Below are 26,944 nucleotides of genomic sequence, written 5' to 3'. Positions count from 1 at the left end.
CTCCACAGCTATGGCGCCAATTTCGTACATTATTGCTTCTATCGATTACAGAGAACACCAGCTGTGACTGACTGTGGCTTTTTCCAGGATCGAACTGCTCTTTTAAAGGAGCAGCATGTTTAGGGGGATCTGTTGGCTGAAATGGATTTAAGGTTTGTTTTCATTCATGTATAATCAACTGAAACTAAGGATGTGCTATCGTTTACTTAGAATGAGCTCTGTATGTCAACAGAGGAAGCAGGTCCTCTTCCACAGTTTTGCCATGTTTCTACAGTTGCCCGGAGTGGACAAACCACATATTGGCTCTTGAATGGGCATTAGTGTTCTTTTTGTCAGCTTCTTCCAAACCTTCAAGTAAAGCTGACATGAAACAAAATATTGAATGTTTTCTTAGCAAAAGCCGTCATTCAAGCCTCAAAAAATGTATATATCATCAAATGTTATGATGTAGATAAATAATCAGATCAAAGAAAGAGTTACCAACTTTTAAGACCCACTTCACTCCGTTCTTAAACAGTATCCGTGTTTGACTTCAAGCCATACTTACTTGCTGTCCAGGAAGTCCATGATGGGCTGCAGGACGTTGTCGGCCTCCTGCACCACGCTTCCATTGGCTGGCACTGTCTGACCTTTGACCTGGGCTAAGATGTCACCCATTTGTCTCACGTTGTCCTCGATTTGGGGCTGGAAACTACACCACCACACAAAAAGAACAGCCTTTTTACTCAGCTGAAGAAACTGATGCAGCACCTCTTTACTCCACACAGGAAATTAAACTGATACACCCACCTGACGGCAAAGATGCGGCTGAGGTCGTCCATGACGCTGTTGAGTTTGTTCTGCAGCTCGTTGAGGAAGTGGCTCGCCTCCTCGTTGAGCTGGAACAAGACGAGCGGATCAATACGAAGAGCTGCGTCATAATTGTACAATCACAACACTAAGTGCATTTATGGAAACTCACATCTTTGCCTCCCATGGCCTCAAACATCTTCTCCAACTGAACTCTGAGCTGCTGGATGTTGTTGATGATGATGCATGGCTGAGGAGAGAAAGAGCCCAATCATTACACACAAACACACTCACACACGTCTCTCCCTTGCCTCTGTCCGCTCCCAGCGTTTCATTGTAATCAATCAAGGTTAGTCCTCCTAACTTTTTTTTATTGCTTCTTTGGCAAAAACACTCTTGTTGATGCAGAGCAGGAGAAGCAGGAGATTTTAGTAATTACTGCTCCTCCGGGGGCTCCTGGTCTCTCTGGGAGTGCAGCCCACTTACACCACATTCAGCTAATTACAAAGCCCTTACTCACTTTGAGATACTACGACCTGGGTGACGGCTATTACACTGAAGAGCGGCGTATTGTGGTGAAATTAATCAACCTGACCACGTACACCAAATTGCATACTTCTAGATGGAGATCAAATTGAAATCAGTCACTGCTGTTTATTCTAACGATACAAATTCCCCTCTGCTACATTGTTGTGCCAAACATCTCAAAGACCTACCACTTTCTCCTTCTTGACATGATTTGGGAACTCCTTCGCGATGATGTCAGCGTACGACAGCAGGACGTTGCCGATTGTCTACAAGGAATGAGCGCATAGTTAAAAACCTTTAACATTACAGAGTATACAAAGGTGAAAACATTCTGAGAGAACTTGAAAGGGAAAGTCACCTTGGCGAATCTCTTCATGTAGTTTGCAACTATCTGAGGATCTGGACACTCCAGTTTGCGGATGATTTCAAAGCTCTGATTGAGCTGAGAGAACACGTCCACCACGGAGCAGGAGAACAAAGCGTGCTCCGACGTGACCTGGAACTGGAGAAGGGGAAGAAAAGACCGGAGGGAAAAGTGTGAGAAGCAGCACGGAGATCGGCGCACGATCAACACTGACAGTGAGGTGTTTGATTCCCCCTGAGGGCCACCCATGGGAGAAGTTCACACTGCTGTTACACATCATGGACAATGAAACGGACCCTCTGCAGCTGCATCAGTTTAAAGATTTGGGAAGTGATTCCTCTGAAGGCGTTTGGATGACAGCGACGCAGGCGAGTGGAGGGTTGTGAATGGGAGCAGGTCCCTCATTAACAGCCCGGCCATTAGCGCACAGTGATATGGTATGTGACTGGGAGTAGGGACCGCTGTTTCGCTGACACAGGGATGCAGAAGCTGCCTCTGGCGACAGTAATTGGACCCAAAGGATTCTTGACGTATGAGCTGAGAGAATCTTCAGCTGCTTTGTATCGACCCTCTCTGTGTGTGGATATGTAGGTGTGAGGGAGATTCAGAGTATGAGTCGCTGTGTGTGTGTCTTGGTTCTTCTCTGCAGTGAAGGTTTTTTTTCTCATGTGCCTTTGGTATTGAGTCCTTATCGATTGCCTTGAGGCCTTCAACCTGCTCTTCTCGGCCTGCAACGTGCTGAGTCAGGAGTGATAATGGCTGAATTTACATGAGGAATGCATGAATACATTTTTGGGGGGTAGAAATGCTGCAGGTAGGAGGGAAAAGTTAAGCTTTCTAATAATATTTTCTTAATGTGTCAGCGCTTCTTGAATTTAAGTCAAACTTTAGTTTCACATGATCGCCTCTTTTTTTCTTTCTTTCTTTTCTCAACATTTTCCTTTAAAGCTTGATTTTAAAAGCTGGCACTGTTAGAAGAAGTTAGACATCAATGCTTAAACATGAGGCAACAACCATCAGACTGTTAGCTTAGCTTAGCACAAAGCCTAGAAACAGACTCAAGACAGTCCCTACAAAGAAATAATTCTGCACATCCATTATCTATACCGCTTATCCTTGTTCAGGGTTGGAGCCTGTCCCAGCTGTCATTAGGTGAGAGGCAGGATATCCCCTGGACTGATCACCAGACAATCACAGGGCTGACACATAGAGACAGACAAACGTTCAAGCTCACACTCACACCTATGCAATTTAGAGTCACCAATGAGCCTAACGAGCATGTCTTTGTGGGAGGAAGCCGGAGTAATAGTCTAAGTCAAGAGAAATAGTCTCTTACTTAGTGAACTTAAGACTTTAACTTTATTTCTTTACTTTGGACACATAGATCCATATCAGTATAAAAAACACCATTTGATGCTGGTAGGAAGATTGCTGTATCTTTGTACAGAACTAGCTAGCTGCTTCCAGAAATTATGCTAAGCTAAATTAGCCTCAACTTACTCCTGATCAGAAAGTATTCAGTGTTTTTCCCCAGAACATCCCGGTAGTCCTTCAGGAAGAGTTGTTTGATTTTAGCCTGATTTTATAGGTGATAATTTTCGTTTCAAAATTCTGTGTTAGTCTGCTAGTCAGCTAACATTTTACACAAGGATGCAGATGAAAGCAGTTACCCCATCTTTTTTGTCTCTCTCCAAAGCTCCATGTAGAAAATCTCTGGACACTTCTTCGTTCTCTTCCAACCACATGACGACAAATGGTTCAAACCAGCTGAAGAGCAAGGGACAAGCAGAGACAGCTTGAGGCTCAGTGTCATCGTGGTAATGTAGGAAATGTAGGTGAATTTATTATTAACTCACGCTGGATATTCAGGAACATGTTTCTGGAAAGTGGGCAGCTCCTTGCAGTACTCGTTATAGAGCCACTTCACCTTGAAGTGCAGGTTCATATAATCTGCGCTTTTACACAGGCGGTTCTTCTCGTGCTCTGAATATCAATGAGAAAGAAAGAGTGAGGGAAGACCCACCACACCAATCTTTCTCTATAGTTCACAAAAAAAAACCCTCTCTTAAAAATACATTTAGGACATAAACTAATGACTCTCATTTCCAGGCCTGTAACCTTCCCCATTCCAACAACTTACCCTCCATGGCGTACTTCATATCTTGTGCGAACATATTCCACATGACCTCGGCGCTGATCTTGCCCACATTCAGTTCCTGGGGAAACCTGTAAGAGGCAGTACTCAGGATTAAATCCAGCTCTATATTCAGTTATGAAACAAAGCCAGTAAGTTCATCCACATTATTATTTATAAGTATTAAACTAACAGTTATAAAAAGCGTCACACTGGGATCCAAATCCAAACCACCCACACCAAAGCAGCTGCTGTAGGAATGACATGTCTGTACACACAGGCTAAAGGGCTACTGTCATTGCACTTAATAGCATAATAATTCAGATAGATGTTTTTCGCTGTTGTAAAGTTGGATGTTTTTATGTACTTAGATATTGTTTGTACATTACCTTGTGAGAACTGACAGGACAAACCTCGTGCTTTTAAAGCAAACAGAGGCTGTTTGTTCGGCTGTTGATCCCTGTCATCCTCATGTATTTTTAAAAACATTTTTCCTTCAGCTGTTGCCTCAAGGAGGATTATTTTCCCAACAACTGCCCGGCAATTTTCCAACACTCCCTCTGCATGCTAAATCTGCGCAATTAGCCAAATGTTTAGGCAGGGACTCACTGATTGAGGCAAGGAGTGTAGGAGTTTTTGTCCTCCTCTATGATGGAGACGATGAGGGTGATGAGTTTGGACCAGAAGTCAAGGTTTTTGATGCTGGGACCCTGCTCATCTGGAGGGACTGCCTTTGACTGGAGACAGAAAGACGGATTAATATCAGCTGCATCCATCAAGAATGTCGTTGTAGTGAGAGCAAGAATAACTTTAATGGCATCATCTGCGAACACATACATACACATGCAGACTTACAGGGTCTGTCTGATATTCCCTGTTGTAGAGGTCGTGGCAGTTGTTGAAAATGTACTCATAGGTGGAGTTGAGACAAGCTTTCACGCAGTCCTTCACCACCTGGCTCGCCCTGGGGGGACTCTGCAGCTCCTGGACCTGAAAACAAACGTTACACAACATATGGTTGAATCCAGTTCACCTCAAAGAGCCTGTCTGACACACGCAGTGTGAGTCAGTGTCTGAGCAGGAAGTTATCTCAGTGGGAATTCAAGCATAAACTCAGTGAGCTGCGTAAATCGCACCAACATACATTAACACCCCGATGAACACACACACACACACACACACACACACACACACACACACACACACACACACAGTTTCATGATAATAGCTTCAGTTTGGATAGGGTAATGTTAAGCTGATTCACAGTTTACGCCTAAGGCTACTTTCCAGAGCGAACAAGAGGTTTTGCAGCGTGTTTATTTTAAAGCTAAGTGCTCGTGTGAAACGACAAGAAAGCAGGAAACAAGAGAACAAAATATATTCTTTATGCTCCTCACCTTCATCCTGAAGAATGTGATGCTCGTCAAGAGATCAACTGTTGACTTCAGGTCTTGTAGTCTTTCAGGACTGCTGGCAGGAAAGTTATTCTAGGAAAACACATTCACACGCACACGAAGGGACAAGTATTAGATACAGGGAATACATATTAGTAGTCACCATACCAAGAGAGCAGTATTTTCATCTCATTCCAAAAACAGAGAATGGGGATGCCATCCACGCACACACAGATCGCTATAAGTACTCAACTGACTCAGTTGACATGTATTTGTTCTGATAGAGAGTAGCAGTTATTACCCGATACATGGACAGGTCGATCCTCAGGGAGTTGTGCAGCTGATCCAGCAGTTTGACAAACCTCTCCTTCTAAACAGGTAAAGAAACAAAAACAGAATAAACCCTTCAGTAAGACACCACAGCTGACAGATCATTAGACTACACAACCCCAGGCCGACCTAACAATGTTGGACATTTAAAAAAGTAGGCGGGGCCACATGAAACTGACTTCCGTCTAGGGATCAAGAGTGAGTTTTTAAAAGCAATATTTTGAAGAACAGATATTTTCTGTTGCAATTCAAAGCATTTTGCAGTTTATAGTAACATATTATAAAGAAGTGAGAAAATATTCCAAAGTGTGTCTCAGGGACTCACGCCAAAGTTTGATGCTGCAAATCTGTCAGAGGCAGAGACATTGTTGGAGGACTGGGTGGTGTGGGCGTAGTAAGCGTTGATGTTGGCAAGCAGGGTGCTCATCACAGCTGGCACTCCTGGGCACATGTACTTAGACGACAAGCAGGCAAAGTGCCTGTGGGACAGAAATGCAAAAACAACATGTAGCACATTTACGGTACTTTCTCCTGATAATAATGTAATGGAAAAAATACAAATCTATCAAAACTTGAATGGAACTACTTCTCTATTGATCAGAACATGTCACAAGCTAAAGCTGTTAAGTTTAATAAGACCAGCTCTTTCAAATTAAAAAACATCAGAGTGATGGTGTAAGGACTGACGTCATGGCCTGGTAGATGGACTCCACTCCGTATCTCATGGCGAACTCGTCCACTATCTCCTGAGCCGTCTCCTCAAAGTAAACCTTCCAGGCATCGTCCCCTTTGGCATCTGGGATCTTTACTACACCGCTGTTCTGCTCCTCAGTGGTGTACTGGAAAAGATGCTGAACAAAGACAAAGGACAGGCACATACTATGTTTAGGTTATCATTATTAAAATTAACTTCAGAAACTGATCAAGCATATTACTAAAAGAAAAAAAGCATAGCAAGGCGAGGTCATACAGTTAGATGTTAGAGGCTTTAGATCTTCTGTTGGAAAGCCAGAAGCCTTCACTTACATAATCTGAGCGACCTAGAGCTAACACAGCAACTATTCATGTACTGACAGCCTTGAATATGAAAGGAAGACTTGAAAATAATCTCTTTATCTGTTCTAAAATGATCATCCAGCTGGTGAACGGAGACAGGCACAGGGCAGATGTGAAACAACAGTCTACAGTTTGGACTAATGAAGCTGATTTAATTTGAATGCTTGTAAAACAACATACATTTTCTGTGTCAGACTAAAAATATGCATGAATGTAGCTTGATTTTCACTCATTGCCAATGCTGTTTCCAATTTCTTCACATATTTCAGGAGGTTGACTCAAGCTTTCTTTACAATCCTGCAGTTTAACAGGATTATATGTGAAACTGTGAAATAGCCTGTAGGGCTTCATGTCCGCCCCATTCCCGGGAATTCCACATCCCCTCATATTGGCGAAATTGGCTCAATACTTCCAGACACCAACTAATGATGTCAATTGTTAAACCGTTACGGGAAACCTAATGTTAGCAATTTTGTGTCTTGAAAGAAGAAGGCGAATTTCCCGGGGTGCAAAGGCAGAAGCAGAATTTACAAGGTGATTGATTGTGTTAATGTGAAAACCAGAATTAAATTGCCCGGAACTAATTAACTCAGGATTGCAGGCTGCTCTTTGCATATTTAATGTTTTATTTGAAGTGCGAATAATCACAGCAACATTTCCTCTCAGACTGACCTCATGCAGACAGGTGTACTGGACATGGTAAGGAGCGACCGTCTCCTCTCCTTTGATCTCCACACTGATGTGCATGCGGATGGCTCCTGACACGGCAGACTTATCCGTTCTCTTGTCTGTCAAATGAAAGGAAGATATACATGCCCCCTTAGTTGGCGGAATCTTGTTCAATCTACAAGAGACAAGAACTTCAATTATCTGTTTCTTGTTCTGTTATCTCCCTGTTACTTCCCGCTCCTTTCATCCGTCTCTAATTCTTCGTCCCCTTTTTTTCCTTATATTAGAAAAACTCACCCAGGTTGTACCAAACGTCCATCTCCCCGCTCAGAGTCCGGACTTCGATGATGGTTTGACCCAGGAAGTCATCGCTCTCACGTTTGAACCGCTGTTTCACACGCGACTTGATGTCGTCATCCTCGTCCCACACGCGAACCTTGATGCGGTCAGACGAGTTGTGGCATTCACTGGAGGAGGCGGAGGCAGAAATGAGTCATACAGTGACATAAAATGACATATTAGCATTTGAAACTGTTACAGACAGTTTTCCATGGTACTCACAAGTGGAAGTTTTCTTCCCAGACTGGGTTGAGGTTGCCATAGATGGTCTTGGTTCTCTTCTTGGTCTTCCCAACTTGAACAGTTACATAGGGGTCACTGGAGCCTGTTTTGTCTTTAGCCTGAAGACCCTGAGCACATACAACTGTGGACGACACAAGAGACACGTCGATAGCTGTTATATATAAAAAAACATAACAAATAAAGAACAGCACTATCGGGCTTCACTATCTGCACAGCATATTACACCGATTATCCTTAAACCCTCACGTAACAAAAGGATAATAAAAGACTCGTAACTGACCTGTGATGCTGATCTTTGCTGACCATTTGGAGGTCCCATCGAGCACGCTCTGCTTGATTTGCTTCATTTGCGTGCCGTGTGTTGTTTTGTCGAGGGCAAACACTTCCAGGATTAGTTCGAAGATTTCGGGCTTGTTCCTCTCTCGGATCTTCATGCGGTCCTTCAGGACCATGATGATGTTCTGGGTTCGGTCCTCCGCCCCGTGCTTGGAGCTCTTCTCTGCGGCTCCTGATGAGACAGATGAGTGGAAAGGGATATATAGATAGAATAGTTAGTAGTGTAAATCCACTAGGCAATATGTCCCATTTTCCCTGGTCTGGAATCAAACCCTAAAACTCCCGCGGTTATGGGGATAAACTGTATTAACTCGACCACCGATCTGGTCAGGAAAAAGCAGCTGATCGGAGCGTAAAAGACCTACAGATGCTTTTGGCAACAGGATCTTATAAGACTCTTTGGAGACGGCCGAGCGATGAATTATGCATTGTGTAGATTGACTCCAAAACAGTATGGGAATTGGATGAGTCACCCCTTGTGGAGCAGAATTACGCAAAGCAGTATGGATGCAAAGGCTATGGGTGGAAGAGAGAGAGCAGAGAGGCAGGGGTATGACAGCACATTACTCAGGAGATAAATTGGAAAGGAAGAGGGAGGAGAAAGTGAGAGTGGATAGAGGACAAGAATAATGGGATGTCAATCGGGCAGAAGGATACAGAGGAGGAGTGAAAATAGGTTTGGTGTTTGTGTGTTTTCCTGAGTGCGTGTGTATGTGTGTGTGTATTACAGTAAAAATAGATGAATATGTTTGAAAGAGTGTTTTTGATCAAAGGCTCTTACTCTGCAGGCAGTCTGCGTTGAGCAGATCCTGGCACTTATCGTGGCATTTGACGCCGCACTCAGAGCAGCGCATGCCTTGTCGGGCGATACCCCAAAGCAGCCCCTCACATTCATAGCAGTAGGTGGGGGTGGTGGCTGTCCACACCTCAAAGTTGTGCGGAGTGGTGGAGGAGATGGGGTAGATGAGAGCCTGCAGGGTCTTCTTATACACGTGACTTTTCTGCAAGGGGAATGGAGAAGAGAAGTTTGATACCGGAGTTGATTAAAAGTTAAACAGGATTGTGAAAAAGAACCGAGACGAGAGAAACCCACCAGCTCTTCATTGCCCAGAGTTGTGGAAGCCATGGCGGAGGTGATTCCGGCCTTACGAGAGTTTTGCACCAGAGACTGTGAACACACAGAAAAGTATTTATGCTTTAACATGAACTACGCAGCAGACTTCTAATGTGTGTTTGACTTCTGTAAACATGAACTCACCATTGCCTGATGACGCCAAGCAGTGATGAACAGAGGAAAGACAGAATACAACATATTTTAGGAATTTAGGAAAAGCTGTAACACTCTTTAAGATGCATTGTGTGTGTGTGTGTGTGTGTGTGTGTGTGTGAACCTATATTCCCTCTGTCACTCTGTGTGCCCCGACCTCTAGAAGACACTTGTGTAACTACATTGATTAATGACTGTAATTAAATTAACACCACAGATATAATGCAAGCTTTTAATTTATCAACAGCTAATAAGACGCAGCTGTGAAAGGAGAAACAATCAGAAGTGAGTATCCTGAAAACAAGTAAGAGAAAGTATCAATAAATCAAAGAAGGACAGAATAGAGATGATTGTTTTTGAGTAAATTGAGATTCAGAGAAATCGATCATCTCAAGGTCACACGGGTGACAATCGGCTATAGTGTGATGATGATATAGCCTCTAGGAGCAACGGCGAATATGTTGGGTTTTCTAGTTTAGCCAGCGTTAAGACTTCCTTTTCCGTGTGCCGCATTGTTTACAGTCCAGTTAGCAATTTGAGAAGCAAGCGCGTGTTCAGATCTAAAGTGACTCAAACTAAATTTTTGATCTAGAGCAGATAGTTTGCCTGCTTTTCCACACAGACTGTTTTTCCTGCATAAGCTGAAGCCTGCTGATACGTGATTGGTCAATATTACTCGGACTACAAACAGAAACCAGAACACTTGCCGTACTAAAATCCTGTCGTGTGCCCACAGATTTTTTATGTGGAATCTGCAAATAGAGATTACACAGGGCACGACTGGTGTGAAATGATGCTTGTACGTGTCCATGTTTGTTTCTCACCAGATCTCTGACGAGAGGAATGGCTTTCCTCTTCCGAAGGTCAGGCATGCTGTCGATACTGTAGAGTGCACCTCCCATTCTGAACAAGAAAAGTATGAATCATTACAAATTCGTCAATCAGGAGATAAAACAATCCTATCATCTAAATTTCTTACAATGAAATCATGTTTGTTACTATTGGGAAGTAATTCCCTCTATTGTTGTTTCAAATGCTTCTTCTGTCAAAGACTCTGCTGGAGAGTTTAATTAAGCAAACTGCCTTTTCTCAAATAGTGGCAATGACACACCACACACCTGGCTATAATTGCTGGGTTGCTATTGGGCTAACTTTGCACTTCTTTAGTATGCAGCCTCAGTCCCACTCTGAGGTTTGCCTCATCTACAAATGACCTGCCAGCTAAGTCAGGGCAGCCCACCGCCGCTCAATACTGCCTGGCCAGATGCCACGAGCTGAATGAGCCTGTGGATCAGAATGAAATAGAACGGAGGATTCCCGGACGAGAGACGGGCATTTTCAATCTGAGGCAGCGGTGGCAGGTTTCCATGATGATCTGAGGATAATTTTAACTTGACTTATTGCATTGGCTTGACTAACACAGTTAGGGAAATATAATGCTCTCTGTGTAAGAGGAAGTAAATTACTTGAGGAAGTGACGGCAAACACTCACCCTCCTTTACCGAACCACAGCGAGTTGGAGGTCTCTCCTCGAGCCTGAGAGAGACGAAGGGGGAACGTTAAGCAGCTTTTTCTAGCATTCACGTACTGTATGGATGAGGCTGCATCACTAGACTGCAGTTATCTTATTATCAAAGTGCATTATCAGGCTCTTTACGTGTTAAATAACATTACATTATTGTGTTATCGCTTCAGTAATTAAAAGGGGGCTGGGTCAGATTATACTCGTATACAGAGCATCTGTTTGATGCTTCGGACCTTTTGAACAGCTGGAGCTGAATCAATCTGCCCAGACCTTTAATCATAGTTGAATTTAATAACCAATTATTGAATAAATGTTATAATTATTTATGTCATTTGTAAATACAAATATTGGAATTCTAACTTTGCACAAACTGCCTTGCCTACATTTTGAAATCAAATATGTCAGATCGAATGACAGCTCCTGCAGAAACAGAAAAGATCAACTTGTTGTGAGGATGAATGATCGGCGTGAAAGTGCCTGTTTACAGACAGTAGGGAGGTGAACAAGGCATCTGTAGGCATCTCTTTCTATCAAGCAAACAGTCGAGTTGTACCTACCTGTCAGCATGCTCCAATGATGGCCGAGCAAAGTGCATGCGAGTGTCACTATGGCAATGACATGAAACTGGAAAGAAAACAAAGTGGGTCGGCACAAACAAACAAATAAAATAACAAAAAAAAGGACAAACAAAAAGGAAGCCAAATGTACAAAAACGCAACGCGACATACATCAACATAAACATCGAAGCAAGTGATTAATTCTTTGCACAACTGAATTCAAACGTAATGAACAGCAACAGAATATGTGAATAAAATATGCAAGTGATCAGGCAAAACTTAACGTGTGCATTAAATCAAGCAGTTTTGGTGGTGTGGTGCTGCACCCAAGCTCAAATAAAATCTGTCAGTCAAGCATCAATTCTTTTTAAATGAAAGGAAACCAAAAGGAAGAATTATAGAATATGAAACACATGGAGTCAGCTCTCCGGTGTCTAGCAAAAAGCACCATCAAAATAGAACTCAAGAACTTACTGTATGAACCCTGCCTCTGCACATTAATTATGCATGACACATTCATATTTCAAAGACTTGGTCGACACTTTAGAGTCTCTTGAACTCTGGTATATCTTTGAGATTACAGGGTGGAGCTGAATCAGGCCCACAGCTCTGGGAGGGACCAGCTGGAATTTAGGGTGAGGATGGGGTTTAAACCAGAGTCGGGGTCTTACCTCCCGAAGCTGTTCTAAGACTTTGTTGTAGATCCTCAGCCAGTTCTCTTTGGCTCTGACTGCTGGATCCACTGGCTCTTTAGGTTCCTCTATGACTGGAGGACTGAAATAAAAAGGCAGTTTTTCATTTTTAGTAAAAATATCTGCAGCTGATTTATTTTTAGAATCGGTACTGAATGTTTTTCTCTTGTAGTCTATTTTTGTCACTTCACTGATCTCATTCCCTTTCATCCCCCTCTCCTACCTCTCAGGGGGCATCTCTTCTTCCTCTACTGGCGTCGGCGGCCTGCTCTCCTCGAAATGCTCCTCTATCTCCTCCTCTGGGAGCTTCTCCTCTGGCTGAGCAGGAGGCGTCCTGGCCTCCTTCTCCAACATCATGTCTTCTTCTAGCCATGGTTCCTCCTCCAGCTGGAGATCCTGGTCCTCAGGGGCCTCTGACTGTTGGGTGGCAGGACCGTTGAGTTGGGGTTGAGGCTGCCCGGAGGATGGGGTCTGTTGGGAGGGAGGGCCAACGGCAGCAGAGGGCGGCTGGGAGGTTGAGTTAGCCACGGTGGCTGGGTGGGATGGAGGGACAGTGCTGCCTGCGGGAGGCTGTTGTTGCTGAGATACGGCTGAAGCTGGAGGGTGAGGCTGCGCTGGTTGAGCTGTGGGAACAGAGGACAGGAAAGTGGAGGCCAAGCCGCTGACTGCAGCTGTTAGAGGTTTGGCCATGGAGAAGAAGGAAGTGGCGGAGGGGGCTGCCTGAGGCTGTGGCTGAGGCTGCGTTTGGGGCTGGGGCTGTTTAGGCGGCTGGGCTGTTGGTTGACCAGCAGGGGGCTGTGCTGATGGGGCCGTGCCAGGAGGAAGAGACTGGTTGGGTGTTTGGTTGGGGGGTTGAGTAGGGGGCTGCTGTTGGTGTAAGGAGGGCTGTTTTTCTAGAGGAGGTCTGGCACTGGCTACATCCAGAGTTGGGGGTGCTGTTGACGTTGGGGTGGGGGTGAAGGGAGGCTCCAGGTCCTCACTGAGGGTCCCGTCTAAATTGTACAAATCCTCATCATCATACATCATCTCCTCATCCTCATAGAGGCCTTCCTCTTCTCCCTCATACAGTCCTCCGTCTTCCTCCTCATACAGAGCCGCCTCCTCTCCTCCATCTTTGCTGTAGCCGCCCTCGTCGCTGTACTGCCCCTGGGTCTCATCGGGGTCCCAGTCTGGAGAGCCTTTACTGTAGCTAACCGAGGAGTGGCAGGAGTGGTAAGAGTCGTTCTCGTCGTACGGGTCCCTTTCTCCATACTCGCCACCATAGTCCTCCTCGCTCAGCTGACTGCTGCACCGACTCAGCTCTGCAGAGGAGGCGTAGCTCCCCGAGGGGCTGGAGGAAGGAGAGAGGAGGACCGAAAGAAAACAGGAGAGAGTTATTACTGGAGTAATTAGGAGACATACAATTTAATAATGAACACAGAGACACTTCTATTCAGGTTATTATTGCATTTATACATGTGCACATATATAATTAATGGTAAACAGTCCCTTTATGACCCATAATAACAAAAAATGCACACAGAGCACTTTATTAGAGCACTTTATGGCTTATACACACTGTGCCCTATTGGGAAGCCCTACTAAAAACCTTTTCTACATAGTCTTAGGGTGGCCGGGAACAATGCTGATGGCTAATCGATGGAAAGCACCGGGGATACAAGAGTACCAGACAAGCAGCGGGAAATAGAGCAGAACAGAAAGGTGAGAGGCCTCCAAAAAGCTGACAACAGAAAAAGAACAAGCATCCAGAAATGCAGCAAACAGGGAAAAAGTATTTATACTCCTTGATGAATGGGGCTATTAAAAAGCGAAAGAGGCACAGAGAGGAAGGAGGATGGATGGCGGGAGAGGGAGGGAGATAGTGAAGACAGGAAGGGAGTGGTGAGCACAGAGACTTATAGAAGAGAGCATAAGGATGGAGAGAGCGTAGAGAGCTGAGAGGAGGAGATGAAGAAGAATGGGCGGGAGTGTGGGGAAGGGGGGGGGCCCTGTCCAATACACTCACAAAAGCAGCTAATCTTATGTGCAGTATTGACCATTAGATTGCCAGCTGAATTATTCATAAAGCGGGAGGTAAGGGATGCATAGTTTCATTCCCAGTCTGTGAGAGATATGTCAATAAAAGCTGAGAAATGTAGCAGCATTGTAAACAACTCTGAAAGACGAATAGCGTTTGGTGTGTATGACCCAATGAAGGACACAGTGCATGGCAGCATTTCATTGACTCTATTCATTCACTAATAGGCCGCCCTCACTGATGACATTTTGAAATATCACAGTAGGAAGAGCATTTAGTAGATAATACAATTAGCCCAATTCTATTTAGCTGCTTCAGTTTCAGGGTCCTGGTACTGAGCACGCAGGCTAACTGTCAAGCTAGCATGCTAACTGGGATATCTGAATAAAACAGAGCCATTGTTGATGTTATTAGTAACACCTGCTGCTATAGGGGAGTCAAACTGTCTGCTGAGACTATTGTAAGACGAACCTCAAATAGAACCTCAAATAGCCGCAGCTCTACGGGAGAAAGACTGATTTGTCATAGTCAGTACAATGTCAGAGTGTAAGCAGTTTATTATACATGTTTTATCGTATTTAACACTGTCATTTTGTTTATATTCGATTCTACCTTTAGTAGGGTTAGGGTTAGGGTTGGATTATTAGTATATTTGTTAAAGATACCCGCTAATTTGACTGTTTTTTCTGTTTGTTATAGACATGTCATCCATTGCCAGCAGCAGTCAGGAACAAATCGTTGCTTAGATTTCTACCACTACGGCAACCCGTTCAGTGCTACACAAATGAGTTCATAAAGTGATCAAATGCTCAAATGATAGAACGCTAATGCTATCATGGGGAGCTAATGCCATTATGGTAGGAAAAAAAATGCAATTTGGCTCTGTGCCTTTGGAGGACGCTATCCGCTTCTCCAATGGGCCCTGGAAAACCTCGCCCAGACTTAGTAAAATGTGTCATCTGGCGGAGGCCAAGGAGCTTGCTAAACTACACTTCCTCTATCTAGGACGCCCGCCTCCGATGTCATGTCTCGTTCAAAATCGTCAGGTTTGAAATGTAGACTGCAGACCTGAAGATTTTTTAGACAATCCACCGGTGTATTCTCGTCCTGTTTCGGATACTGTACCGCTCTGAGCCATTGCCTGCAGTGAAACAGTAGTATTCCACTCCAGTGTCTCTAACTGGGCCGGTCCTTTCAGAGGGAGGGTTGCAATGCACGCTGGACGTTGTAGGAATGTAGAATGGGCGAAACCACGAGCTGTTCGTACAACTTTCTCCACAGCTGTGGCGCCAATTTCAAATATTATTGCTTCTATTGATTACAGAGAAAACCAGCTTTGACTGACAGTGGCTTTTTCCAGGGGCGAACTGCTCCTTTAAGTGTCGACTGATTAATTATTTTGGTTATACATTGGTTATTGGTCATGCTTGACAGCAGCCACCAAGTCAAGTGGCAAATACAGCAACATGGTAAATGCTAAAACATAAACACAAAACATTTAAGTCATAAAAAATCATCAATCTATAGTTGGATAACATTAGCCACAATAAGCTATACCAGTCCATCAGCTGCCATAACAGACCAAGTTAGGCTATGGTGCATTTATGTGCTTGTGAATCGATGTCTTAATTTTTAAAACAAATGTATTAAAAAGTCCTGCTTTAAGTCATTGATTAAGCAAAGCTTTAAAATGTACTGTTTCCAGCTCAAGTATGAGGATTTGTTGTGTGTCTCTGTTTCAAATCTTCATGCTGAATGAGAATTTTTGTGTCGATCAGACAAAACATGTAATCTCAATTGTGACACCAACAATAATCATGCATTCCAGTCCTTATTACTAGCAGGCACACACCTGACAGTCCTCTGATGGTGGTAGTCGAGGTCCTGGCTGTTGCCAGAGCGCGGGTAAGAGTAACTTCTGGAGCTGCGGTGCTGCTGGCTGATGGGATACTGGTGGACGGAGGCGTTGGGCTGGGATGTGCTGTAGTAGGGAGGGGGGATGCTGTTACTGGTTTCGCTTCGATAGTCGCTGTCCCTGTCATCCACAGCACTGTCGGGGTCTTCATCTGCACGGAGGCAAGAAAAAAACCATCAGTCCTTTTAGTGGAGGGAGAAAAGAAAAAGTTTGAGTTATCGAGCGAGAAAAAGATCTTCATGAAAGTAATCATCCTGATTGGAAACTTGTCATGTGGCATCGAGATAAAAGGCTCTACTCAGCACTAAACTAATCTCTTAGTACCATGGCAATTACAGATAATATAGATGAGATGGCAGCATTCCACTACTGAACCCCTATAGGTCATACAGAGTGCAACCATACATGAAGCACATTACGAACATTACCAGCAGCTTCCTCCTTTTTCTCATCATCATAACTGAACATAAATCCATTGCTGCTCACTAAGGAGCGCCTTTATTTTCTGTGGTGTCCATAGATCAGAGATTAACATCCCAGAGGGAAGTGATGAGAGACTTTCACAGTGCTGAATCAGTCAAAACTGAAACCAGCATGTATTAATCATTTATCGCCATCCATCATCGTCTCTCACACTCTGACGAAGGCGGTTTCTGCACCGCTTACACCTCATCTTCATCTGTCTGGCCGTGTAAACACTAATTAAAGGCATCAAACTTTGTTTCTCACTTCAACCGTGTCCGCACTTTCTCTCTCTCGCTCGCTTCATTGGCTCAACATCTATCTTTACCCCCCTTGCTTTTTCCTCTGAGTGAACAGAGATGAGATGAATTGCTGCAGTTGTGTGGGTGAGTCTGACAGACACTTATATAAGACCATCTGCTAATCACAGCAGGAGAGAAATAGAGAGCGAGAGGGAGAGAGAGAGTTTTAATATTTTCTTGTATGTTTACAGAAACTACTTTTTATTCTTCATTATTGTGGCTTTAAAAAATTCATTTTAAAAGAAACAATGGCTGATTTTAAAACATCCGAGTAACTCCACAGACCTCACAGTGTTTCATCTGATATACTTTCTACCAAAGAAATAGTCCCTGTGAAAGCTGTCAGAGAGCTTGGTTCTTTATCTAGATGAACAAAGAAGTTGAAGTTTTGTTTTCTAAAAGTTTTTTTCATGCTGTTAGAAGCACAAATGAAATTTAAAAATGATAAACAAGTGAATAAGTTCAGCAAATAAAACCTCTTAATGTGTTTTTTGGGGGTAATTTGGATGAACTTGCCCTTTAAACTTCTGTTATTCGGTATGAGGGTGCTAGATGGTCAATAGAGGGACTCACAGTTTATATTCTCAATCCATGTACAGCGCAGCAGGTAATTACAAGAGTACGAGTCCTACACTGGGCATTCAATATGCATTTAAACACCCTGAAATCGTAGTTAAAAGTTTGCACTGGACTGGATTGCGGGACCAAAACAATGAAAATGAAGTGACTGTTCAGATACTTCTGTACGGTGTGTGTAATGCACACTTACTTTGCTGATCTCCCCAAAGACTCCAGTTACCTGCAATAAAACAGGACGGTATCAGTATTGAATATGAATTAAACTGGTGTTCAAACACAAACATGCCTTTGCGCAATTAACGCTCCAAAGTTCCTTCATGTAGCTGGTGACTGGAAGGAGAGCAGAGAGGGAGTGCTGAGCCTCCTTACAGCTGCCTCAGACAGCTGGCTCAGCAGGCCCGGCAGACTGGACCAATAGTCGAAGCGCAGCAGCGTCCTGGAGGAGCTCGTCTCCGGACATCTGATACCGCTATTGATCCTTTACAGTGCAAAGATACAGGCCCCCTTTCTCCCTCTAAAGCACAACAACCCATGTGTGGTTACACACATTACGCACATGCTGAGCTACAGCAATCTAATTACACTTCAACAGCAGACGTAATTCTCTTGTTCAGCACACACAAATGAGTGGATTGCACAAACAGCCAATCGGTCACTTACAGCACTGGGTTCCTGGTGCACGGAGAGGGCGTTCCTGCTCCTCCTGGTATGAATACTGGAGTTAGACAAATGTAGAACTTGAATGAAGCGTACACAATACATGCTTATAAAGAGGAAGTGAAGTAAATGTAAAGTTTGAATGTATCTAGTATAGTGTAACACAGTTGCTCCCCACATTAATCATGTTAACGTGTTCCTAAAATGTGAGGACGTGCTGGGGTATTAAATCAAACATTGTCTTACATCTTGGTCCCTCATTGCATTGAGCTGCTCCAGTTTTTTGGCCCAGTATCGTGCCTCATCCTCGGGGATGTCTGAAACAACAAGGCAGACATACTCAGGTGAAAAATGTCACACTAACAGAGCAGGATTTTTTAAAAAGTTATTCACAAAACTTTCAACCTAAAAAACTTCACCCAAATAATGAGTCGAAGCTAAAACATCACATTTGCTAATAATATTTGACCCAGATCTGTTTTTTAACATGCACAGACCTGCAGGTTCTTTTTCCTGCTTAGAACACAATGACTTTGAAAATCAGCCTTTTCACTTACAGCCTTAAAGCCAGAGACCTATAAATAGATCAGGTCCACAAACTAAGGAGTCAGGTGTACAGTATTGACTAGAGGAAGGGGAAACAGTATGAAAATGACACCTAATCAATGCTAAGAAGAAGCCTGATCACTGAGAAGGAAAGGACACAAACATTCTCCCTGGCACGCAAACAGCCTCGAGTACGTTTCATAGAGAAATAGGTCAGATTGATCGATCAGTCAGAGGGATTATTGGTGTTCATATATCACTGTTTGCTGTGAAAATAAACAGACAGACGTAGTTTATTTAAGTCTTCCTCTCCTTCCCTTGAGGGTTGATGATTTCCTATACTTTCTCCTCTTCTCCCACCTCGTGACAGTTTCTGATTTTGCCGTTAATATTGATCTCTCACCGAGAGGCAGTTCGAAGCGTGTGTCGAGCAGCACGAGGTGGAGAGTGGGTTCTTTGGTGCCACAGATCTCATTATCAGTCATGATGACCTGAGAATCCAGTGTGAGCCACTCGCCTGGACCTTCCTGTGTACGGAAAGAAAAAAAACGCAGGTTACACACGAACATCAGAAAGATGACAACAAGGCTAAAACTGAGTGAGTGAGTCCCTTTCATATAACTGAGTACAGAGTGTTCAGATTGAGGATGTCTCATGTGCTGGTGGTGGTTAGCGGCGCACCTCATTAGACTGTCGGATGCTCCTGAGAGGGATCCACACAGTGCCGACCATGGTGTCCCAGATTAACCCTTTGTTCCACACCTCTACTGTCAGACCCAGGTCCAAGCGGTTTATTTCACTGAATAGAAAGAGCGAGAGAGAAGACATAGTTCAAAATCATGAAAAAAAAGTGACTTAGAAATAAAAGTACATTTGAACACAGCTGTGGAAAGTAACCAGTACATGTACTAAACTACTATATGTAAGTTAATTTTCAAGGTACTTACGGGGAATCTACACAGGCAACGTATTTGAAGCGTATTTTTGACACGCATGTGCTGGGACAGAACCTCCTCCAATGTTATTCAATGCTGCAATCTCCACTAGCCGCGTATGTTGCGCACATTTGTCTGACGCTACAGTGTCAATGTAGACTCCCAGTCAGATTTTACTTTTAGGGCTTTCAGATATACAAAAATATATACTCTGGAAAAAATAAGAGACCACTGCAAAAATACGCTTTTCCCCAGTCCTACTATTTAAAGGTTAGTGTTCGAGTAAAATTGACTTTTGTTTTATTGAATACAACATTTCTCCCAAGTTCCAAATAAAATCTTCGCATTTAGGAAGAAAATGATGACTTGGTAAGAAAATGAAAAGATGTTTTCAGACCTCGAATAATGCAAAGAAAGCAAGTTCATGTCATTTTTAAACAACAGATACAAATGTTTTCACTCAGGACGAGTTTAGAAATCTCAAGACGGTTTTTAATTACAGCGTTCATGCATCTTGGCATGCTCTCCTCCAGTCTTTGAAATTGCTGTTAGGTGACGTTAGGTCACTTTTTGTTTGATGGCTTGTGACCATCCATCTTCCTCTTGATCACATTCAGGTTTTCAGTGGGGTTCAGATCTGGATTGGGCCGGCCATGACATGAAGAGAGAGATGCTGATTTAAGGAACATTTGGAGTGATCTCTTAATTGTTTTCAGAGCTGTATATCGTTATCTGCATGGATATGAGTATCAGTATCAACAAACTAATAATGGCATATATGATACTACATCTTACACACACAGGGTATTATTGTACTTTATTGTGACACTCTATTTCACTAGGAGCTAGAAAGCAGGACTTTGTTGTATTGCTACATTTACTCAAGTACTTCTTTTAGTGCTGTTTAAAGATAAATGCTAAACACACACTGGCACTCAAACACACACAGGATGCACAGTAATTACTTGTGGGCTTCACTGTGACAAATATAAGACACATCTCTGTGGAAGCGAGCCAGAGAGAATCTAACATAAAACATTTACAAGACAGCAGGGAGCAGGACAGAGAGAGAGAGAGAGGGAGGGCGAGGGACGGATAAGGAGAGGGAGGAGAGGAGTGTGATGAAGGCAGTGGAGGAGGTGATTGTATCGCATGCCTGGAGGGACAAAGTGGGAACTTTAATTAAGAAATAGGGGGACTGGATTTCCCGTCTCAGTGGTGACTCCTTTTAGGAAACGTGCCTGTTTGATTCATGGCACTGAGCGAGGGGGCGCAGTCGTTTAAGGGCTGTTTGGAGGAGGGGATGAGGCTCTCTCTGCAGCCCAAACATTACATAACAGGGCTTCACTGATGCAACCCCTGTACAATGCTCAACGCCTCCGAACATCATACAGATGCAGAGGACTCCGCAGTCGGCCCGCTTGCTGCATCCCACATGCTCAATGATTCTCACCATTCAACGCCCATATGCTGCCACGCTGCCATTACCACACAGGATATCACTGCATGAGAAATCATCTGTGTTGTATAATGTTTTGTTCTATTGATACTCGAGCTTGAACACACTCATTTAAAGGTGGGAAACACTGCCAGATATGCCTGGAGAGCAGGTATAGGAGGGCAGAGAGGGGAGAGTACGCGGGGGAAAGTAAGGTTGAAACACGGAGGGTTGGAGGAGGAGGAGGAGGAGAGGAGGGGCAGAGCAGATGAAGATCAAGGAGTTGCGTTTAGAGGAAGAGACACAGGAGAGGGGAGAGGGGCTGGGAGTTTGCCAAGGTTGAGAAGGAGGATGAGAGGGGCAGGAGTGTCGAGGGAGAGCAGATGAAAAAGAGGATGAGTTGGAGGTGGAGGTGCGGATGCGGAAAGAAAGAGCTACCCGAAACAATGCGGGGATAAAGGGCACTTGAGATGGAGGAGTAAAGAAGAAAAGGAGGGAGGAAGGTTGATAGAAAGCAAGAGATAAAAGGCACTCAAGCAGCTGAAGTGGAGAGTAGTGGAGAAGATTGAAAGCAGAGAAAAGAGCCGGGGAAAGAAAAGAGTCTGAAGATGATGGAGGACTCACAACATGAAGTCTTGCTCCCAGCTGGGCAGGTTGCCCCTGACAGCAATGGTTGTGCTCTTCACATTCTGCACCTTTAAGGTCACATAAGTGTTGAACTTCTCTGTTAAGGAGAGAGGGATGGAGAGAGACATGCATTAAAAAAAAACGCTTTGCATTAGACTGTAATAATATAGTCCCTATGCAATATAGATGTGATAATCTACAGAGTTTAAATCACGTGGTTTCCATTCATGGCTGCAGCATGTAATGTGTCTGCAGCCTGTTTAAACATTAATGTCACATAACAAAGAGTCTCTCCGCGCTGCGTGTTCTATCCTTTTTATATCCAGGATCCCTGGTCTTACCTTGGGGTCCATCCAGCTTGGCTTTCTTCACTGTGGAAACACAGAGAGGGACAAAGTCACACACAGGAACGCCATCTGTTTACACTCCTACATCCTCTGCTCAGGCTCTCACACGCTGAACAGGAAAAACACAGCCTGTGAATTTAATAAAAACCTTTATTCTACCTAAAATACAGAAAGTTCTGTAAAATCACTGTGTAGGTTAGAAGTGTATAACATTTTACACATATTTTTTAACACCACCTACTTGGATGTTACATACAGAGCCCTGTTTGTGCAGGATGCTGAAATTGCAACTATGCAGAACAAAAATAGACAAGATAGCTCTGCGCATTTCACCGTAAGGTCCAGACATGTTGGCGAGAGTGTGGTGGCAAAACACAGAGACAAACAGTGCTGAAAGAATGGGCAGCGTTCCTGCTTTGCTTCATCTGTGTGGGACAGAAAACAGAGCCACATAGAGCAGATAAAACAGATGAAAGGTGCAAATATATTTATATTAAAAATATGATCTCCACATGCAAGGGCCCGCTCATGTCCGTTAGCTTTAGGATTGTCTTTCAGCATTAAAAAGAAAACTTCATTCAGTGTCGGAGGATTTTTCGGCGTTCAGCTCCAGCTCTCTCTCTGCAGCACTTTTGCACCCTCTTTGACGTAACTCACACATACATTTTTAAAGCTCTACTACCCTCTGCTCTCCACATGCTCCAGTAGAAGCTCACAACACACTGCAGGTGTCTGCACATCTTACAGCGCACACAGCTTTATGCATCAAATGCATGCTCAATGTTCACCTTTACGGCCCCATGAGAAACGCGCCGTGAACACCAACTCACAGCTTAATTCACAATATTCTCCACAGAGGAACCACACAAGAACTAGTCGCCATAGTAACCACAAAAAAGAAAAGTTGATGTGAGATTGCCCTGAGTCAGCAAGGCTGATTTCTCACTACTTTTATTTGTTATTGCTTTTATGCAACACAAACAAGCTGAAGCTAAATCTGCAGCTTAAGTGCCGTGCTGTTACACCAGCAGGCACAGACGCGCACACAACAACGCAACGGCAGCGACTTTTATACAGTAATCATAAAACATATTAATGTCTGCTTCCATTCACACCTCAGCGACCTAAATGCCACGCGAAAACACACACTTCTGCTCCAGCACTGCATCCTCTCTGACGTCCAGTTCAGTCCTCAAAATAGCTGGAATGAAATAATAAGCACTCTGCAGAGAAGTGAGAAGACAGGCTGTGTTCTCAGTGCTTCACATAGTTTAGACAGACAACATCAGAGCCTGCTTTTTGCTGTGTTTTAGTGCCAACACTAAAAACAGCCCTGGAAATACATCAGCACTGAGGAGGATCAATAAAAAAGGAATTGGATTTTCGACAGTGGAAAGCTGAAGCTTAATAATAGCACACGATCATAAATCTCTCTGACAGGGTGAGTTACAATGCACAAGCCCAACGAACAATATTTTGTCACAATTGCATGTATCCAAGCAGACAGGACGAGTTCCACGACACACACATACAAATACAGTACATGTAAGTGCCATAACTCACACGCATTAAGCCTGTGAAGGGCTGTAACAGCAGATCAAGCAGAAATGTAGGTTATGGGTGAGTAGGAACTAGGATTCGGAAAATGAGGTCAGAGATCAATCACCATCTTATTTTAAAAGACAAAACAAATCAAAGGTGCTTTCATTCTTTAAATCAGAGGATGCACAATCTCTATAAATTCTGTGCAACCTGCGTTTTCTTGAGCAGGGACTTCTGACACAGCAGACTCTGACTTATGGGAATTAAGCGGATTGCCAAGAAAACAGAAACTCGACAGTGAATCAAGCGACCCCTTCATCGTGAACTGTCAGGGCCTGTAAAAGAGGCAGTGGGTGAGCAGAGACCAGCCATCAAGTGACAGAATGTGGGCTGACATGATTCAGAATGACAGCGCTTTATTCCGAAAGATCACATGCAGATCTGCGGTTAAGTTCTTGCAACTGCTGACGGAGACATTACACTCCCCAGATTTAGTATCCAAATCTAGACAGGAGAAAACTGGCCTTGGAAGTATGAGAAGAAGCTGCAGGAAAAGGAGCCAAGTTTTTAAGCTGTATCCCTGCCTGGATTCTGCTTTGTCTGCAGATGCTCCGAAGAAATGCTGCCTATTCAAGAGGCACAAAGTACTGTGGAGGCCAGAAATAGCTCCAGTCAGGTAAGCATGAATGATGTAAGAGGAACAGAAAGAGGGCTCTCAGCCAGGTCTCGTAGTCTACGACACTGACAGCCGCAGCCAGTGTTTATGAATGAATAACGCTCTGGGTCTTAATGACAGCGGGGACTGACTCAGTGCAGGGACAGTCAGAGGATGGACCTGCTGGGACCGGATGAGGTGGGGCGGCATCCATAATGGGCCTCACGTAGGAAAGGTGACTTTGAAACCCCGCTTAACTTTCCTTTGGTACTTTCATTATCCAAACATCTAGAAATTGAGCTTACTCATATACTGACTAGTACCTGATCAGATTTAGTCGAGCAATCGATTGGATGATCAGCAGTCATTAGCAGGTGTTTTAGCAGATCCAAACTTTATGTTTAAACAAAAAATAATAATAATAATATGCGACATTTTCTACTCTAATGTGAGGGGTTCTTTCTTATGTCATCAAAAACCAAATATTTTGGGGTTTTGGACATAACTAGCAATTTTAAGACGTCAGCTCAGGCTTCAAATGTGTAGTTTTATCCAACCAACAGTCCAAAACCCAAAGATATTAAATCTACTGCAGCAAATTAAGGCACCAAATCTGGCTTTTGTGCTTAAAAAAATCACTTCTCGATTATTAAAATAGTATTGCTTTGTTGAATGACTCATCCACTAATTAATCAGTTGTATCATCTCTAATTGAAGTGTTTTACTCTACCATTACAGACAGCTTAAAGACCAGCGATAATCAATGAATTGAACGGTTGAAACCATGATAGCTGCAGCCCTAATCAGATTCATGCTTCCCACAAAGTCAAGTGAGGACAAGCTGCTCATCGAAGCCTTGCAGCAATGCCGATTCAACCTCTATCTGCCCAACAAAAGCCGAAACAGGAACACTGGAGGGCCACAACATGCGTTTTAGAGGGGTGTCCTCCGTCTTAGATGACGCTGTGAGTGGTGTGGCTGTATGAGCAATCACAGCAGATGCTTATTCATTGTACTGAGAGGCAACAGTGTCAGCAGCATCAGGTGCTTTCTGGGAGTCTGGGAGGAGGAGGTGACGCATCGCTTCGGGGAAAACGATGTATTGTGACGAGCTGCTCCTCCAGCTGAATACGAGTATTCCCTCACGACTACAGCAAAGCGGCGGAGCGGAGGCGGCGGGCGGTGCGGCAGCGGCAGCGTCAGCGGCAGGGGCTTTTCCTCGTCCTCCTCCTCCTCTGACTGCCCACGCATGAATGAACAGAGTGGATGACACACAGAAATCGCAACAGCACTCACCAAGGGAGGGAACATCGGATCTCCTGCATGTAGACATTTATAGAAACTCAGAGAGCCCCTAGCATGTTTGCTAATATTAACAGTCACGACTGGGCTAGCCTGTAACAATTTAACCTCTCTTTTTAGTGCTGTCATAACTCATTCATCTTAATTTAAAGCAAAACAGTGAATTTAACAGACATGTCATTCAGCAACAGTGCCGTTAAAAGTATCCCACACTATAAAGGTGTTGTGTTTCCGCTGAGACGAGCGGAGCCGTTGCTGTGTGATTTAATGACTGCTCAGCACTAACGGTCCGCTGCTCGGGATACACACACTTTATACAGAGCTGAGAGCCCGCAGGCTCTGTCACACAACTGGTGCAGTTTAAACCGTGAGCAAGTGATACTTCAATAACATCAAACACAGAGGGTTTAATTGCCCCTTTAATTTCCTCTCTTACCTCCCACACACAGCAGGGACATCTCTGATAGCGGCGCGAGCGTCCCCGGCTGTCCTCTACTGAGTGCTCCGTGATTTGTTTGGTCAGTCCGTTGGTCTCCTGGTTACAAAAAAACTGAAGTCAAACCGTCAAACCGTTACCCTAACTGGCACTGGAGACACATCATCTTGTCAGTGCTCGTCTCTTTCTTTGCGGAGCTGTTGCTCTTCAGGCAGGACACACAGGAGTGAATTCCTCGCCCCCCTCTCCGTCCTCCTCTGCATTGCCTCAGCTCTCCTCCGCCGCTGCTCCTCCTGCGCGCACAGCCATCTTGTTTCAGCAGCAGCACCCTCCGCGCGAGGACAGCTCCCCCGCGCCGCTCCGCCCTGACGTCAGAGTTGATGAGTAGCAGGCAAAGTGAGAGAGAGAGAGAGAGAGAGAGAGAGATCGGGGCTCGAGACGGGATGGGGCTGAATTAAAACCGCCCTGGCCGGTGTAATGTTCTCAATGATAAGAGGTATTCCATTCATTTCCAAAGTTAAAAAGCAATCTATCATCATTTTTAACTCAACATGTTGAATACATTGTGAAACATAGAAAATACATTGTGCAACATGTCAATTTTACTACTTATATATTCTACATTTGTATCTATAAGCTATATTGTTATTTCTAATATTTTGGGGTATCACCTATTTATTTTACTACTGTATCAATAAGTATTCTTGCTCAATCTGGCATGTTTACATCCTGTATTTTGATTTTCATTAACGTGCTCTATCACTATCAATTAAAAAAATAACATAATAAAAATGTAAAATCTCAAGCCATTCTAGTTCTACACTCGTTCGTTTTGTAGATTTGATATTTTAACTGCTTTTTAACACAGGTGTTTGAAAGGTAGGGTGATTTTTAATTGATAATTGATCATTTAGATTGTAATACAAATGTCATGCCAATCCCTGAAATGTTGAATTACAGT

The 26,944-nt window shown here is 43.8% G+C and overlaps 1 protein-coding gene across 1 annotated transcript in view; it reads right to left on the bottom strand.

The window, feature by feature from the left end:
• Positions 1–26,230, bottom strand: part of LOC138611333 (protein unc-13 homolog A-like) — a 33,131-nt gene extending 6,901 nt beyond the window's left edge. The window contains exons 1-34 of the mRNA XM_069684382.1: positions 25,984–26,230; positions 22,043–22,072; positions 21,699–21,798; positions 19,383–19,500; positions 19,105–19,228; positions 18,402–18,472; positions 18,159–18,213; positions 17,689–17,718; positions 16,093–16,306; positions 12,447–13,553; positions 12,203–12,305; positions 10,942–10,985; positions 10,274–10,352; positions 9,441–9,446; positions 9,276–9,350; positions 8,964–9,183; positions 8,127–8,354; positions 7,826–7,967; positions 7,562–7,731; positions 7,268–7,383; positions 6,227–6,390; positions 5,865–6,018; positions 5,511–5,579; positions 5,213–5,302; positions 4,671–4,805; positions 4,425–4,552; positions 3,822–3,907; positions 3,538–3,664; positions 3,352–3,448; positions 1,676–1,819; positions 1,506–1,583; positions 962–1,039; positions 790–878; positions 548–691 (exon numbers count right to left, since the gene is read on the bottom strand). Coding sequence (XP_069540483.1) covers positions 548–691; positions 790–878; positions 962–1,039; positions 1,506–1,583; positions 1,676–1,819; positions 3,352–3,448; positions 3,538–3,664; positions 3,822–3,907; positions 4,425–4,552; positions 4,671–4,805; positions 5,213–5,302; positions 5,511–5,579; positions 5,865–6,018; positions 6,227–6,390; positions 7,268–7,383; positions 7,562–7,731; positions 7,826–7,967; positions 8,127–8,354; positions 8,964–9,183; positions 9,276–9,350; positions 9,441–9,446; positions 10,274–10,352; positions 10,942–10,985; positions 12,203–12,305; positions 12,447–13,553; positions 16,093–16,306; positions 17,689–17,718; positions 18,159–18,213; positions 18,402–18,472; positions 19,105–19,228; positions 19,383–19,500; positions 21,699–21,798; positions 22,043–22,072; positions 25,984–26,005 — 4,637 coding nt within the window. The 5' untranslated portion in view covers positions 26,006–26,230. The remainder of the gene's footprint in view (positions 1–547; positions 692–789; positions 879–961; positions 1,040–1,505; positions 1,584–1,675; positions 1,820–3,351; positions 3,449–3,537; positions 3,665–3,821; positions 3,908–4,424; positions 4,553–4,670; positions 4,806–5,212; positions 5,303–5,510; positions 5,580–5,864; positions 6,019–6,226; positions 6,391–7,267; positions 7,384–7,561; positions 7,732–7,825; positions 7,968–8,126; positions 8,355–8,963; positions 9,184–9,275; positions 9,351–9,440; positions 9,447–10,273; positions 10,353–10,941; positions 10,986–12,202; positions 12,306–12,446; positions 13,554–16,092; positions 16,307–17,688; positions 17,719–18,158; positions 18,214–18,401; positions 18,473–19,104; positions 19,229–19,382; positions 19,501–21,698; positions 21,799–22,042; positions 22,073–25,983) is intronic.
• Positions 26,231–26,944: the final 714 nt, after the last annotated feature.

Source organism: Semicossyphus pulcher, unplaced genomic scaffold (assembly GCF_022749685.1).
Source record: "Semicossyphus pulcher isolate SPU_LCO1_2020_fin unplaced genomic scaffold, fSemPul1.0.p SCAF_7, whole genome shotgun sequence".
In the NCBI taxonomy this organism is placed as follows: Eukaryota; Metazoa; Chordata; class Actinopteri; order Labriformes; family Labridae; genus Semicossyphus; species Semicossyphus pulcher.
Note: the sequence above shows the minus strand (reverse complement) of the source record. Positions and strands in the feature narration are given on the sequence as shown.